Source organism: Carcharodon carcharias, chromosome 10 (genome assembly GCF_017639515.1).
Source record: "Carcharodon carcharias isolate sCarCar2 chromosome 10, sCarCar2.pri, whole genome shotgun sequence".
In the NCBI taxonomy this organism is placed as follows: Eukaryota; Metazoa; Chordata; class Chondrichthyes; order Lamniformes; family Lamnidae; genus Carcharodon; species Carcharodon carcharias.
This window is the reverse complement of record NC_054476.1, coordinates 134916928-134934443: the sequence shown is the minus strand read 5'-3', so window position 1 is coordinate 134934443 and position 17516 is coordinate 134916928. Positions and strand designations below refer to the sequence as shown.

The 17516-nt window shown below is 41.7% G+C and overlaps 1 protein-coding gene across 6 annotated transcripts in view; it reads left to right on the top strand.

Moving 5' to 3' along the window:
• The window catches only part of hip1 (huntingtin interacting protein 1), a 295812-nt gene that overhangs the window by 138880 nt on the left and 139416 nt on the right, over positions 1-17516 (top strand). For all 6 annotated transcript variants that reach the window (XM_041197228.1, XM_041197229.1, XM_041197230.1 and 3 more), the window contains one exon: positions 16219-16275. In XM_041197228.1, coding sequence (XP_041053162.1) covers positions 16219-16275 — 57 coding nt within the window. The remainder of the gene's footprint in view (positions 1-16218; positions 16276-17516) is intronic.

The following is a 17516-nucleotide window of genomic DNA, read 5'->3' as shown; positions in this document are numbered from 1 at the left end:
GTTTCAGGGTTTTCCAACTTTTGTAATCCCTCTTGAGTTCCTTGATGTTTTCTGGGGTCAACAGTTTTATGTTCAGTATTCATTTCCCCCTCTGGGCTTCCTGTAAGTGACAGTCACATAGTACGAGGCAGTGGTCAGAGAAGAACACTTGCTTGACGTCGGTGGATCTGACCGTGAATGCTTGGGACACAAACAGGAAGTCTATCCTGCAACGAATGGACCCGTCTGGCTGCAACCAGGTGCATCTACATTGTGCTCCATCTGCAGGGTTGCTGAAGATGTCACGCAGCTTGGCATCTTTTAATGTTTCCATCTGGAGTCCGGAAGTGGCGTCCAGACTGTTGTTGACCCTGCCGGATCATCTAGCTGCATCAATGATGCTGGTGAAGTCACTGCTCAGAATGACCGGAATTCGTCATCAGTAGTGGGAGCTGCTGAGGGGCAGCCAGCCGCTCGCTGTTTTGAGCTGGGGTATACGTGTTAATTGAGCGGAGCATTCTTGTTCAATATATCTGCTATGAGGAGGTGCCCACCCACCACTTCAGTGTTGGTGAAGTTGCCTCCCTGCAGCAGAATACCCAGACCGGAGGAGCGTGAGTTGTTTCCTCCTGACCAGAGCGATGGCCCATGGGACCACTGTCTGTTGGAGTTGAGGTGCGGTATCACACACTGCGTCAAAAGTAGAAGTCAGCTTTGACCTTGGCAAGGTAATTCAAGGTCACAACTTTTGACTCCTTTGCAGGGCCTTTCCTAATTTTGAATCTGCACTGTTCTGGAATACACCTTGGTGTGTGGGTGTCCTTGTGGGGTGATCTTGTTTTTGGAATGACATGAATATCCTCCACCTATCTTAATCCAAAATGCCACCGGCTCAATCCTTGCCGTGCAAGCTTTCTATACATTTTTGGTTATTTAGTTTGGCCTCGGGTCAAAATAAACTAGTGCAATTGTATTCTGGCCCGTAGCAGAATTAGAGTGGGAGATTACATGGATGGACTATCAAATCTGATATTGTGCTATTTTTATGGGTAGAAAATCACCTCTGTTTCTGCAGAACCAGTCAAACTTCCCTAACTAATGTGTGTGCAGGATGCATATCATTTAAAGAATGAATATAGTCTGCAGGGTGCCATATCTTTTTGATAGAATGTGGTGAAAGAACAAGATCCATCATTAAAGATACCATTAAGCTGAACAAGCAGAGCATAAGATTAGAAAATCAGGAAATGAGATTACATGATATGAAACCGGGTGTATGGTAACCAGGAGGAAAGGGAACAAAGGCAGGTGTATGGTAGGATTGCAGTCCTAAAATTCATCAGTCTTCACCACTAATGACGATGGGTATACCCCAGGCTCTATGAAACAGGCTCTGGACTGTACAAAAAGATTATTCAGATTAAATATACTTGTATTTTAAACAACTCCATACTAAATGTCTACTCTGAAGCTAGACTAAATGAGCTGCATCAAAAAGATGGCATCGCGTGATAAAGTGAGTAAAGGCCTGGTTGATTATTTTTAAGTCCATAAGTACATGAATTGTACCTGAAGACTGGAAAGTTATTCATGTAGCTTCAGTGCTTGAAAGAAGGAGCAAAATATGATCCATTTAATTATAGAGTAGATAAAGGCTGTGCATGACAATGTTGGTACAATAACTAGACAACAAATTGGCTAACTGGCAGTGAACACAAGATGACAATAAATGGAGGAGTTGGTGACAAATAAGAGTTTTGAAGGGAGCTGGTTTGGGTTCCCTTGATTTAAACAGTTTATAAATATACATGGGTGCTAATAGGATGTAATGCCGTAAAATTTGCTGATGACACCATGCTACACGATCAGGCGTTCAGTGCATAGCAAAAAATGAACTAAGTGTGGAGAAGCTATGTAGGTGGGCCAAAAAAATGACACATGGAGTTTAATGTGAAGTAATATACGATGATAGAGGGAAGAATTTGCATACAATGGTTAGGATTTCCATAGGAGTCTGAAGATGGAGAAAAATCTGATGTGATTGTTGATAATTCACTGAAAGTATCCAACCTTAATACTATGCAACATACCATTGAGGTGGTTGTTAACGAGGAGAATCGGCTTGAGATACATTTCTAGAGTATTTGATTGTAACACAGATGTTATAACCAGTTTGGGCAATGCACAGAGTAAAATCTCTAAACCACAAGGATATGTTGACAAAGCTGATTTTTTTTTGGTACTTGAAAGATTGAGAGAAGACATGATTCAGGCTTCTAAATTCATGCAAGAAACACATTTTTAAACATGAGTTGCAGTTGTGAGATGAGTGGATAAGAAGATTGTCAAACCTCATGCAATGATAGAGATCCATAGGACCTTTTTCTGTTAGTGATTGTGTGGATTAACATCTATTGGAGTAAGTTATCTCAATGAGGCCCATTAAAAAGATTACCGAGGAATAGAACAAACAGCAAAGTACAGCACAGGAACAGGCCCTTCGGCCCTCCAAGCCCGCGCCGATCATATTCCCCGACAACTAAAACATTTTGCACTTCCGGTGTCCGTATCCCTCTATTCCTATCCTATTCATGTATTTGTCAAGCTGCCTCTTAAACACCACTATCGTACCTGCTTCAACCACCACCTCTGGCAGCGAATTCCAGACACTCACTACCCTCTGCGTAAAAAAACTTGCCCCACACATCACCTTTATAGTTTTCTCCTCTCACCTTAAATCTTTGTCCCCTAGTAATTGACTCTTCCACCCTGGGAAAAAGCTTCTGACTATCTACTCTGTCCATGCTACTCATAATTTTGTAAACTTCTATCAAGTCGCCCCTCAATCTCCGTCGTTCTAGTGAGAACAATCCGAGTTTCTCCAACCTCTCCTCATAGCTAATAACCTCCAGACCAGGCAGCATCCTGGTAAACCTCCTCTGCACCCAATGCCTCCATATCCTTCTGGTAATGTGGTGACCAGAATTGCACGCAGTATTCCAAGTGTGGCCTAACCAAGGTTCTATACGGCTGCAGCATGACTTCCGAGCTTTCATACCCAATACCCCTGCCAATGAAGGCAAGCATGCCATATGCCTTCCTGACTACCTTATCCACCTGCGTTGCCACTTTCAGTGACCTGTGGGCCTATACACCCAGATCCCTCTGCCCGTTGATGCACTTAAGGATTTTGCCATTTACTGTGTAATTCCTGCCCGTATCACACCTTCCAAAATGCATTACCTCGCATTTGTCCGGATTAAACTCCATCTGCCATTTCTCCACCCAAGTCTCCAACTGATCTATATCCCGTTGTATCCTTTGATAATCCTCTTCACTATCTGCAACTCCTCCAACCTTGGTGTCATCTGCAAACTTACTAATTAGCCCAGTTACATTTTCCTCCAAATCATTTACGTATACCACAAACAGCAAAGGTCCCAGCACTGATCCCTATGGAACTCCACTAGTCACAGCTCTCCATTCAGAAAAGCACCCTTCCACTGCTACCCTCTGTCTTCTATGACCAAGCCAATTCTACATCCATCCTGCCAGCTCACCTCTGATCCCTTGCGACTTTACCTTCTGTACCAGTCTGCCATGAGGGACCTTGTCAAAGGCCTTACTGAAATCCATGTATATAACATCCACTGCCCTTCTATCGTCGATCATCTTTGTCACCTCCTCAAAAAACTCGATCAAGTTAGTGAGACACGACCTCCCCTTCACAAAACCATGCTGCCTCTCATAATTTCCCCACCACTGGCGTAAGGCTCACCGGCCTGTAATTTCCTGAATTATCCCTGCTACCCTTAAACAATGGAACACCATTGGCCATTCTCCAGTCCTCTGGGACCTCACTCATAGCCAGTGAGGATACAAAGATTTCTGTCAAGGCCCCAGCAATCTCCTCCCTTGCCTCCCTCAGTATTCTGGGGTAGATCCCATCTGGCCCTGGGAACTTATCTACCTTAATATTCTTCAAGATGCCTAACACCTCTTTTTTGATCTCAACATGATCCAGACTATCTACACACTCTTCCCTAGACAAATCGACTGCTAAGTCCTTCTCTTTGGTGAATACTGATGAGAAGTTTTCATTCAGTATCTCTCCCATTTCTTCTGGCTCCACACACAGATTCCCACCTCTGTCCCTGAGTAGGCCTACCCTTTCCCTGGCTACCCTCTTGCCCTTTACATATGTATAAAAGGCTTTGGGATTTTCCTTAATCCTGGTTGCCAGTAACTTTTCATGACCCCTTTTAGCTCTCCTGACTTGCTTAAGTTTCTTCCTACTTTCTTTGTATTCTCCATGGACTTCATCTGTTCCCAGCCTTCTCGCCCTTACAAATGCTTCCCTTTTCTTTTTGACTAATCTCACAATATCCTTCGTTATCCAAGGTTCCTGAAACTTGCCATGCTTATCCTTCATCCTAGCAGGAACACGCTGGCCCTGAATTCTTATCAACTGACGTTTGAAAGCTCCCCACATGTCAGTTGTTCATTTGCCCTCAAACATTCGCCTCCAGTTTAGATTCCTCCGTTCTTGCCTAATATTGTTATAATTAGCCTTCCCCCAGTTAAGCACCTTAACCCGAGGACTCCTGTTTTCCTTATCCACCAGTACCTAGAAACTTACTGAATTATGGTCACTTTTCCTGAAATGGTCTCCTACTGAAACTTCAACCACCTGGCCAGGTTTATTCCCTAATACTAGGTCCAGTATTTTCCCTTCCCTAGTTGGACTATCTACATATTGTCTCAGGAAGCCCTCCTGGGTGCACCTTACAAATTCTGCACCATCCAAACCCCTAGTACTAAGTGATTCCCAGTCAATATAGGGAAAGTTAAAATCACCCACCACAACAACCCTATTGCTGTTACATGTTTCCAACATCTGCCTACATAACTGTTCCTCAATCTCCCGCTGGCTCCCGCCAGCAATTAGGAGGCTTTTGAAAGCTTTGAGTTTCAATTGTTTTCCTCAATAATTTTTGGATGGGGTTAGGATATGGCAGTGTTGCACGTGGTGTGCTGGAGGCAATTAGTTTTGATGAATTAAACCCAATACAAAAAGAAAAGAAAGACTTTTATTTATATAGTGCTCTTCACAACAATTGGGTGTCCTAAGCACTTTATAGCCAATGAAATACTTTTGAAGTGTAGTCACTATTGTAATATAGGAAACGTGGCAGCCAATTTGCACTCAGCATGCTCCCAGGATCAGCAATGTGATAAAGACCAGATAATCTATCTTGTGATGTTGATTGAAGAATAAATGTTGGCTAGGACACCGGGAATCTTTTACATCCAACTGAGTAGGCAGATCGGACAGTGCAGTGCTCCCTCACTATTGCACTGGAGTGGTCAGCTTTGATTTTTGTACTCAAGCCTGGAGTGGGACTTGAACTTAGAACCTTGTGACTCAGGCAACAATGCTGCCATCTGAACCACAGCTGACACTACATATTCATATGACAATACATTCCATGGTTTGTTATATTTTCATATGTGCAGGCTGGGCTCCAGAGAGCACAGTGGATAAAGATGCTCTGGTGTTTGACTAATTTGCTAGAGTTCTTTGAAGATGTGACAAGCAAAGTGGATAATGGGGATCCTGCAGATGTAGTATATCCGGACTTCCAGAAGACCTTTGATAAGGTGCTGCACAAATGATTAATACACAAGATAAGATCACACAGAATTAGGGGTAATATATTAGCTTGGATAGAGGATTGGCTAACCAACAGGAAGCAGAGAGTCAGGATAAATGGGTCTTTTTCTGGATGGCAAGCTATAGCTAGTGGGGTGCCACAGGGTTCGGTCCTTGGGCCCCAAATATTTACAATCTGTATTATTGACTTGGATTCAGGGATAGAAGGTACTATAGCTAAATTTGCAGATGACAGCAAAATAGGTGGGAAAGTAAGATGCAATGAAGAAATAAGAAATTTACAAATGGATATGGACAGGTTAGATGAATGGGCCAAAATTTGGCAGATGGAGTCAAATGTGGGTAAGTGTGAGGCTATCTATTTTGTTGGGAAGAATGAAAAGGCGACTTATTATTTAAGTGGAGAGAAACTTCAGAATGTTTCAGTGCAGAGGGATCTGGGTGTCCTCATGCATGAATCGCTGAAAGCTAATATGCAGGTACAGCAGGTAATAAGGAAGGCAAACAGAATTTTGGCATTTATTGCTAAAGGAATAAAGTATAAAAATAGGGAAGTGTTGTTGAAACTGTACAAGGCATTAGTGAGACCGCACCTGGAGTACTGTGCAGAGTTTTGGTCCCCTTACATGAGGAAGGATGTAGTTGCATTGGAGGCAGTTCAGAGGGGGTTCATTAGATTGATTCCAGAGATGTGGGGCTTGTCTTATGAGGAGAGATTGAGCAGTTTAGGCTTATACTCACTAGTTTAGAAAGATGAGAGGATATCTAATTGAGGTATATAAGATGCCAAAGGGGATAGATAAAGTAGACATGGAGTGGATGTTTCCCTTTGTGGGGCATTCTAGAACGAGAGGCTATAGGTCATAAGAGGTGGTCGATTTAAAGCAGAGATGAGGAGGAATTACTTTTCTCAGAGGGTCATGAATCTGTGGAATTCACTACCTCAGTGCAGTAGATGCCGGGATGCTGAATAAATTTAAGGAGGAGATAGACAGATTTTTAATTAGTAACAGGTTGAAAGGTTATGGGGAGAGGGTGGGAAATTGGAGTTGAGGCCGAAATGAGATCAGCTATGATCATATTGAATGGAGGGGCAGGCTTGAGAGGCTGAATTGCCTACTCCTCTTCGTTTTTGTGTTCTCTCTACTGTGTTACAGACCAGAAGGTCCACACTAGATTCCAGGCCTAGGAAGTTGTTTGAAAATTATTGATTTGCAAATAGAAGATCTAGTTATCATAGTGTGGATGGTAGATATTCGTCAAGACCTACCAGCAAGTGACCTCGCTGACACTAACTCTTGTTTTTAAATGTATTTTAGGTAGCTGATTGCTTTGTTAGAGGAATGACCACCTAAGAGTGATATTGATCAGCACATCTGCTATAATGGTAGGGAAAAGGGTGTTATCAAACAGCAACACAGTTTGTAGAGATAAAGCTGTTTGTTTAATGTAGGCTAGCAGATAAATTTTCAGCATAGAAAATATCAGTTTTATTAGAGACATCAGTCATCCTTTACTATTTATTGGTAGAAATATTTTGTGTGAAGCTGTTGATATTGATCCATTCTTTTAATGATGCCATGATGAGTAATGGCTCACCTGTTCAATTATCTGCAGCAGGCACCGACCTTCAGACTCGAACAATGTAGCTTGCAGTGGTTTTGTAAGCAGATGATAAACATTGTGTATTGTTTAACAATACATAAAAAGAAGTCATTTCAAGCATTGGTTTGATCAATTTAACTGTACAGTCAAACCATCAGTGCCCAAATATAAGCTGCTAGCTAGATGGGGTTACATGGGGTTACAAAGTAATTTTCCCATTGCTTTCTTCTCTTTAGATGAGTTCATGGTGATGTAGATTTTTTTTTGTCTGAAGTTTTGACAGGAACGGGAAAAGCAATCACAATTCCCACTAATCACTATGTGGTGACTGACCCCCTTCTAGAATTTACGTGCAGATATGACCATCAGACTTGACTGTGGTACACCTCCTCTATGGTTGAAAAACATGTCTATGAAAAATAGGGGTATACTTCCAAAGATTTTGCAGGGGTCCATACTTCATGCTGTGTGTGTAGATGGCAACTTGACTATGAAGGGTACCATAGCTGAGCCAAACCGTCATGGCTTGTCATAATGAACGGAGCAGATTTGTTGCTCTTTTTCAATTTAGGTTTTCTTTTTTTACTTCTTCCCTTTCTGTGAGCACTCTCCAGTGACTGACAGCAGCATGACTGTGTAACTCATAGTAAACATGCTAACTGTGTTTGCCACAGTAGCCCTAACCCTGCTTTGCTGGTGATTTTTCATTCCTCCTACTGAAAAAGTTACCATTAAAATACCAGTTTTATTTCTCTCTGCTGTTATGGATGGGGAGGGTGGGGGGGTTAAGTTAAAACAGCCCTGATTCCTGCTCTCGCCAGCCATCCGTAAACAAAAGTGTTTTTGATTTTTGATTTTCCCCTTTTATAAATGGTGGCGTCTTTCCCCCAAGCCCTCATTTTTCGAGTGATCCAATTCTCTATTAATAACCCCACGTTGAACCTGGGATGGGATAAATCAGAGGGTTAGTTTATTTCACACACACTCAAAACATGGGGAGAGGGTGTTGCTATGTAGCTTTGGTACGTTCACACAATGAAGGAGGGATTAGGGAAGGAAAGAAGGACAGGGCAAAGACCACAGGAAAAACATAATTATTTCACATGAGTCCAGAGTCCAATGAGTCACTGTCCAAGGAAGGTTCTTTCAGTTGGCTTTGTCTGGCAGAAGTCCTGGTCTTTTTCTTAGGAGCTTGGTTGAAGGCTGAGGTAGATGAAGATGTAGCAAAGTATTTTTGTACTCTTGGAATTAGTTTACTTTTTAGGTAAAATACAAGATTCTTTCTGGAGACCAGGCTTTGCAAGAGACTGAGGTAAGAGGCAGACTGCTATAGCCTGGTATCCTGTTATCTCTTCTGAGGTTAAGCAGCAACTGAAGATGGAGATCAAAAGTTGAATAATGAAAGTAATTCAAACAGCGCAAGCCTCGGTCATATGTCAGGGTGGTTCGGGTCGACCCATTAACTAACGAGGCCCCTTGTTAAAACCCATTGTGTTTTTGAGCAGGTAACTGTGGAATCATTTACACAAGGTTGGGGGTGAGTCACAATAGCTCTGCCTTTGCCCAGAACTAGCTGCTGTAGATGTCTCGTCGCTTGTACTTTGTGTTGGCTTGGCTGGAATGTTTATACAATGCAAGGACTGTCACATTCCAGGAGTTTGATGAGCCTTTGTCCATTTTTAAACTGCTTACAAACTTCCAGAACAACCATTGTGGTTAGCTGCAGCCATGTTATCAGTCCAGCCATTTGTCCTTTTCTTAAATAACAGAATTTAAACAAGAGAATATAGATGAAAAACAAATTTCTTTTAGATTTTTTTTCTTCATGTCTTTTCGGTCTGAAACTGCCATCTGGCTCTACTTCGATCCTTTCTACCTCAACTCCTGTCTTACCAGCAGCAGAAAGAACCAGTGGTGGTAGCAAATATAGTTGGCTCTTTAGGTTTTTCAGTTAATGCAGAAATGTAGCATCAAAGTCTCAGGGTAGCTACCAGTAGCTGTCCTATTGGATGGGTTAGTGATTTAGCTATTGTTTCAATATTAAATATGTCAAATAATGCAGCGTATTCTCCTTTCAAAGCCCTCACATTGCACTGGAGATTATAATTTATTAAGAGGGATGACAATTGTTTGATTTTAGTAGTTGGAAAGTGTGACTTGTTCTTGGCCAACAGCAAAAATGATAAACAATGTCCTGAGAGTGCTTGAACAAAGATTTATTCTTGATTAAAGAACACGACTAAAAGTTAGACATGTTGGATGTAAGTTGTCTCTTTCTACTGGCAACAAGGATTGGATTTGGCAAGGGGCTGGGTATTTTAACCCAGCATTCATCATGCCAAAACCATCTCACAAAGTGGCCTCTAAAGCATCATTAGAATTGGCACCAGGAAGGACCATTGGATGGCTGGGTTGGGCTCACAACCCTATGCTGGAGGAGAGCATAAAACCATATATTCCTGACCTGATGGTCTTTATTAGTGATTTTGGGTGCTTGAAATAGTGAAATACCTTACTAGTCATAGAGAGCATTTTCCAAGCCTTTGGCCGGGATTTTGATCTGTCATTACAGATATACCTGAAACACTAGTGCTGCATTGGAGGGGCTATAATCCTATCTATTGTGACTCAATCTTGTGGTCAACAGAACATTTTAGACTCTGTGTAAATTGGTGGGATGAAGTGCATGCAAGAGATAATATTAGAAATATACGGAGGAGGAAAAGGAAACCTTAAGTTTTGGAGCTCTGACTAGGCTTCAAGGTTTTCGACAGAATTAGTAACCTTTTTACAGAGCAGAGTTGAGGCCAAGTGTATTCTATGAGCATGCCAATCTGCATATGCATTTCATTCCCACCACTGGGAACTTCCAACGTTCACAGCGATGGAGAAAGTTCTGTGTAAAACTTTAAGGGGCATAGGTAGAACAACAGCAACTTATATTTATATATGTTTAATGTAATTAAGCTTCCCCAGGGGTGTTATAAACCAAATTAGACACCAACCCACATGAGATGTTAAGGCAAATGGCCAAAAGCTTGATTGAAATGGTAAGTTTTAAGGAATTCCTTCAAGGAAAAAGAGAGGTCGAGGAGATGCTACGGGTGGGAATTCCAGAACTTGGGGCTTAGACAGCTGAAAGCACATCCATCAGTGGTGGAGTACATAAAATGGGGATGCTTAAGGGGCCAGAATTAGATGAACGCAGATATTTCAGAGGTTGGTGCAATTGGAGGAGATTGCAGATATAGGAAGGGGAGAGACCATGGAAGAATTTGAAGACAAAGATGTAAGTTTTAAAATCATGATTGGGTGCCAATGTATCAGCGGGTGCTGGGATGTAAGGCGAATGGGACTTGTGTGATTAAGGACATGGAAGCAGAGGTTTGGATTATGGAGGGTAGAATCCGGTCAGCCAGCTAGGAGTGTGTTGGAAGAATCAAGTTTAGGGGTAACACAGACATGGATGATGGTATGAGCAGCAGATGAATTGAGGCAAGGATGTAGTTGGGTGATGTTACAGAAGTGGAAATTGGTGATCTTGGAGTGGATGTACTGTCAATAGGGAGCTTTTTACTGCTGTTACATTTACAATAGCTATTTCTTTTTATCCTATTAGAAAAGACACTTGTAACTCTTTTTCTTAGGTCTTGGACAGGAAAAAACTCATCTGGAGGGTTATCAAGCCTGCTGACACTCATGATGGCTGGGATGCAACGAACAGACACATTATACTGTACCTACTGCAGCCTTGTAATCTGCTGGGAGAATCAAGAAGGTTAAAAAAAAATAGACCCATAACAGCAAAATACTGTGGAAAATTCCTCTCTGCCCCCCTCTCAAATGAAACCAGTTGTTTCTTTTGGTTGCTGATTGAAGGAGAGAAAGGAATGTAGGAAACAAGACAGTGAAAGAAAGACAACCGAGAAAGGTGGGGAGGAGAGAGAGAGAGACAGGAAGGGAGAATACATGACTGCCTTTTAATTGTTGCCTGGGATCATGACAGGCCTAACTTGTTGATGCCTCCACTTGCAATTTGAAAATCTCACAACTAGAATTTGCAATGTTGACAGCTCTGGCTATGACAGGTCATATTGTTGTATATCTTGGTTATTTCTTGAGTGTGTCTCATGCTTTGAAACTGCTCGTTCTGCAGGCTGTTCCCTACATAGCATGATATAAAACAACTGAGATGCACTGGCAGATATTGCCCTTTATGCATGTTACAGATCAATAAGCAGTTTGCTGGAAAACATTATATGTTTAAGCAATGGATCCATGTACTGCTAACTCTAATGTTCTCATCAGCTTCTCTAATCGCTAGAAGGGAGGGCTTAGAGATTGTCACGCATTGATTCTTGGCTTCAAGAAATCAGACAGCTTACAGGGTCAAGGTCACTCTGAAATTTATGCAGCTCTGATTTCCAATGTTCAATATTTTGAAGGACCTTCTGTCCTCTACACGTTCTCCCTTGGCCTGTGGGAAGAGCTCACATCCTGAATCTAATGTGTGCATTTTATTGCTATTTCCTTTGTGGCAACTGCTACCAGATGTGGTTTAGAGATTGATCTCATGCTTGACTATTTAAAGGACTGACCTGTTCATGAAAATATATTTAGCAAAAAATTAATTTCCAAATACTGAAATTCATTTGCAAATACCAAACTTTCATGGTGTAATTTATTCACTGTCCTCTGTGATGCAAATGAGATGTAATGCTCTTTGTCTCTTCTCCCTTCAATAAAACTTTGGTTTGCACAAATCGTTTTAGTGGTGATGTGGCTAGATTTTCCTTTTTTTGTCTGGCTTCGGGGACTAAAACAAGTAAAATTGTACAGTGGTTCACAGCTACAGTCCTTCAAAAGAGGTAGCACTGATCCTCCATTATAATGCCTAGGCTGAAATATCATTCTCCTGCCCACTGTGTGGGTAGGCATGGCCAAGGTCTGCATGTTTCCCCCAAGTACTGACCTCTGTGAATGTTGCCATTGTGTATAGATGCTGCACTGAGGAGGCCATCTTGGTTGAGCTAAATGAAGTTTTGTGAGATATTGTCTGGTCATCAACTTTTGCTGTTTGCATCTCTGGAGCTTTATGAAGCCTACTGCTGTCATCCATAGTGAGGATTGGATTGTTTTTCTACACCTGATTTTTCCTAGGTGGGGAAGCTTTGGATCCACAGGTGAGAACGCCAACAACACAATAGGAATCAATTTGTTTACATAGTGTTGTGTTAATTTGGATTGATTCTCCTGGTTAGGCAGCATTGGTACCTGCATGGCCTATACTGCATTATTCAGTGATATCAACGTAGAAAGCTGGATAGGTGGCTGTCCATGGTGGTGCCTGCCCCCTGGTAATCAATGCAAGTCTGATTTAAACATTTCTCCCACAAGGTTGTCTACGAAAATGAGCATGCCATTTTTTTCATTTCAAAACTTTTCCTAATGATGCCTTCCAACCCAGCATTGATAGAAACTGTGAATGACAGCAAACCATCTTGTTGCACTTAACTGTCAAGAGAAATAGTTTTAGTTTCCAGTCTACCTTTGACACTACCAGCTTATGCTCTGTTGATGAATGGAGTTCAGGTTGAAGTGATTTGAGGCTTCATTGCTAATGAATTGTGGCAGCCTTTCGATATCCTGATGAAACCAGGACCTGTATCTTCATGCCTGGTCTTTGGGTGGAATGGCACAGTTAAACAATACGACTACTTCTACATGGATAGATTGTAAAAACTGGAATTGTTCTGCTTAAAGAAGAGAAGGATGAAGGGAGATTTCACAGAGCTGCTCAAAATCATGAGTCTAAACATAGTAAATAGTGAGCAACTGTTCCCTTTGGCGGAAGGGTCAGGGGACAGGACACAGATTTCAAGTGATTTGCAAAAGAAACGCAAACAACATGCGGAAGTGGTCAGCCTTGCAATTAATGGTTTTGAGGCTGAGTTTTTATTCTTTCATGGGATGTGGACGTTGTTGGCTAGGCCAGCATTTATTGCCCTTGAAGGTGGCGGTGAGCTGCCTTCTTGAACCGCTGTAGTCCAAGTGGTGTAGGTACACCCACAGTGCTTTTAGGGAGGGACCTGCAAACTATTTGCGAACTTAGAGTTGCTTTGTTTTCTCTGACCATGAATGTTAATGATGTCCCATCATGCTCCAATCTGGGATCTGTTGTTATTTAAGAAGGCTGCAAGTTTGTCACTTGGTTAGGAGCCTCTGGGAAGTGAAGTATTGCATCTCCAGTTATAAGATTATTAAGGGGGAGGTGATATCTCTACATTGAGTATAGGAGAATGATCAAACAGTTAATACACGAGTTCTGTTTGAGTTCAATCAATGACAATACACTCACAAGCAAAGTTTCACTTATTCAAAGTTTAATGCTTCAAATAAAATCAAGGACATATAACCAAACAAAGAGAAGCCATCTCTCAAGATTGCATCACTTGCATTCATTCTTTCCTGGTTGTATATCCATCTATATGTGTGTATATTTGTATCCTAAGTATAGCATATCCAATGGGTAAAGTTATATTATTGATTAGCATTGGTGAGGGTAACTCCATTTATCAAGCATAGAGTTTCCATTTTGTCAGGCTTCTTATCTCTCCTTCTTGATGTTCCTGAGCCATGCCTTAATTTCTGATGAAGAATCATACGGATTTGAAACGTCAACTGTTTTCCTCTCAGCAGATGCTGTCAGACCTGCTGAGTTTTTCCAGCTATTTTTGTTTTTGTTTCAGATTTCCAGCATCTGTAGTATTTTGCTTTTATCTTAATTTTCAGTTGACTGGTGCCAAGCTGGATGGAGTTCAAGGCTCAGTCTAGAGACCAGATGGGAACTACCTATCATTAAAATTGTGATGTAGCAGAGAATATAATCTGTTATACTGCTACTATTCTTTATAACACTGAAGCAGGCATTTTTTCTAATAGAGACCTTGATTGAATAGGACCTAGGAGTTGGGACAGAATTTGACTGTATGCTAATTAAAAGAAGTTGTGCAAGATCTACTTAATTATGTTGGTCACATCTATAGCTATTACTTGAGTTAAATGGTGAGTGAGTCGGTGACACTTTTCCTGTTGTACCACTCAAAAGTGGAAATGTCCAATGATGCAATTAAAGAATTGTCCTCCCTAACTTTAGTTGTGTCTGGAGAGAATATTTTTAGCTGTTTAACACCTCAACCAGATGCTATGGATCTCTCCTCAACTCCTCCCAGATGCTTGTCACACCATGAGTCAACCAGTCTCACTGAAGTCTGTCTTTCACACGAATATTTCCAATCTCCACTCTCCAAGAACTCCTTTTGGAATCTTCTCCCAAACCACGCTTTCTTTCAGATGCATTCCGCAAGGGTTCACTTCCAGCATTCAAGCTGTCTTCCACGCACTCTCTGTCACCAGCTCAACCATCAACAGTACACCACTGTTTCATATGCCCATACCATAGAGTTACAGACCATCACTATCTCTTTGGGCTTTCTTGCCTCTTGCAAACTGTTCTCACTTTAAATCTGCTTTCTGCAGCTTTTGTCACTTTAAATCTGAAGCTTGGAGCCTTTCCCTCTGCCCCTCACTCTTAACTTAATTAACAGGAGTTTTCTCCAGGTTCCTGTTCTTCCTTTGACTAGAAGGCCTTCTTTGGAATTTCCTCTCTTACACTCCCCTGGATTTTTGGGCTTTTTGTTTAGCTTGGGACTGGCTATCTGTCCCCTTTGCTCCAGTCTCTCCTAGCAGCAACTTTCATAACCAACTGCACTCAAACAACTTCCAAAACAACTGCTGTTTTTCGTTTTCTCTGTGTGTGTCTGTGAGAGGGACCTGCCTCTCTGGGCTCTTGATGTTAGGCAACAGCCCAACACCCCCCCCCCCCTCCCCCAACCCTTGTATCTTTCCCTTCTCTTTAAGGTTGTAAAACTCCTCATTAGAAATGCAAGTACCTTTTTAAAGTGGAACTGAAACTCCATTTGACCTTTCTTGATACACAGATACAGATATACGAATCAAGCTGAAACTTCAAAACTAAAACTCATTCCTAACACCCTCAAATACAAATATAACTTACTTAGACTATCTCTCTTTCCTAAATAGGCGAACAATCTGTTGTCAATGTCATTCTAGATTACTGTAGCTCTTCCTGGGCCAACCAGTCACGATGTTTGTTGAAGGATCATTTTGGTTTTAATCTCCTGTCATCAAGTGTACCATCTTGGAGCCAACTTGAGATTCCATCAATCTTTCCATAGAGCACTGCATTGTTGGGATGTACAGTATTTGAGTAAAACATCTGCTAATTCAACATGTTTAAATGTTTCATCAGTAGCTAAGGTTTTGCAGTGGTTAGAGCCTAAATTGGCTTGCCCTTGGGCTGGAGAGGAGAAACTTAGCCAGGGTCCCTTCATGATCATTGTCAGTGAGCCATAATGGAAAGTGTGTATGGATGTTCGGCGATGGACTGGGTTAGGCTAAATTGTAATGCCCTTAACAGTTGAATAGCCTACTGAAAAAACCATCAAGACTCACAAATGATGAATATTGCCTTGAAGAAAGGCTGTTAACACCCATGGAACCAATATCCCAGCAAACATTTTCAGTAAAGGAAGATAAGAATAATGGCTATGATTTTTGGTCTGTATAGCTGTGAGTCTGGCATAAACTATTTTCCTGTAATAGTCTGTTTTTCCATTTGGACTGAGTGGGTAATGTTTCTGGTGTGAGCTGATGGGGCCTTCCTACTAAATGTTCCTGCTATCCCACCCCATTCCCTATGCATGCTGCCCATGCCTATTAACTGTAAAATACATCTACCTTGTTGTAATACTTTTGTCATGTATTATTTGTGAATGTGTGCATATATATTTTCTGGTTAACTAGGTTTGTTTGGATCAGATGTTCTGAAGTATTTTGTTGAGCATTCTCTCATACTTGGATTATTCATTATATCACAGGTTTTGCTGGACTCCATGCGATATAAGAATGAGCTGAACGACATGAGCAGGATGTGGGTATGTGCCGTGGAGTTCTTACTTATGAATACCCTCTGGTATACAAGCCTGTGTGGGGCCACGTTTATCATGCCTATGAGAAACATGTGCAGGAACCTGATTTAAACATTGTTCAAGGCTATAGGCACTTAGAAATAGCACTAAGATGAGAAATAATTGGACATTTGACAGGAATTGGGAGTAGTTCAGGAGGTACTGAAGTTGTGTTCAAGCAAGTAAGTTCAAGGTATTTGAAGTCTTATGAAAAGAGATGGCAAGATGGTGAAGTTTAGGAGCATAAGTCCAGAGTTCTAATTGGTGAAGGCTCTTTACCAATAATAGAAGAGAGTTAGAAGAGCAGAAGATGGGAGCTGAGACATTGGGTTGCAGGAGGTTGTAAGATATGTCTGGGCACTTTGAGCTATTTGAGATCTGTGAGATGGGCATAAGAAGTTATCGGGATTTAGTACAGAATTAGATGAGACAGATAGATAGAATTCTGGATGAGTGGAATTGGTATGGAATGGAGCTCAGGAATCCAATGAGGGTTGATAAGATTTCAGAGGCAATGAGGATGAGGTACGGATGGGCGCAGGCCATGTTACATCAGTGGAAATTGGCAGTATGAGGGACTGGGTATGTGGCTTTAAACTGGTCTCTAGGCTGAGCAGTGCACCAAGGTTGCAGATTGTTCGTTGGCCTCAGCCTGAGTGGGGAGCTGTGAAGAGGATTGGAATCAACCTTTGGTGCCAAGTTTCTGGAGGGAACTGAACAGTCAGCTTTCAACTTTAATGGCCTATTTAATAAATCATTATAATGATTGTGTGTTTAATTCTAGCACCTAATAGCACCTCTCCCCTTTTGTCAGGGGGAGACGGTGGCACAGTAGTAATGTCACCGGATTAGTAATCCAGAGGCCCAGGCTATTGCTCTGGGGACATGGGATTCAAATCCCACCATGGCAGCTGGTGGAATCTAAATTCAATTAATAAATCTGGAATGAAAGCTAGACTCAGTATTGGTGACCATGAAACTATCATTGATTGTTGTAAAAATCCCATCTGGTTCACTAATGCCCTTCAGGGAAGGAAATCTGCTGTCCTTACCCAGCTTGGCCTACATTTGACTCCAGACCCACAGCAATGTGGTTGACTCTTAACTGCCCTCTGAAATGGATGAGTAAGCCATTCAGTTCAAGGGCAATTAGGGATGGCCAACAAATGTTGGCCTTGCCAGCACTGCCCACATTCTATGAAAGAATA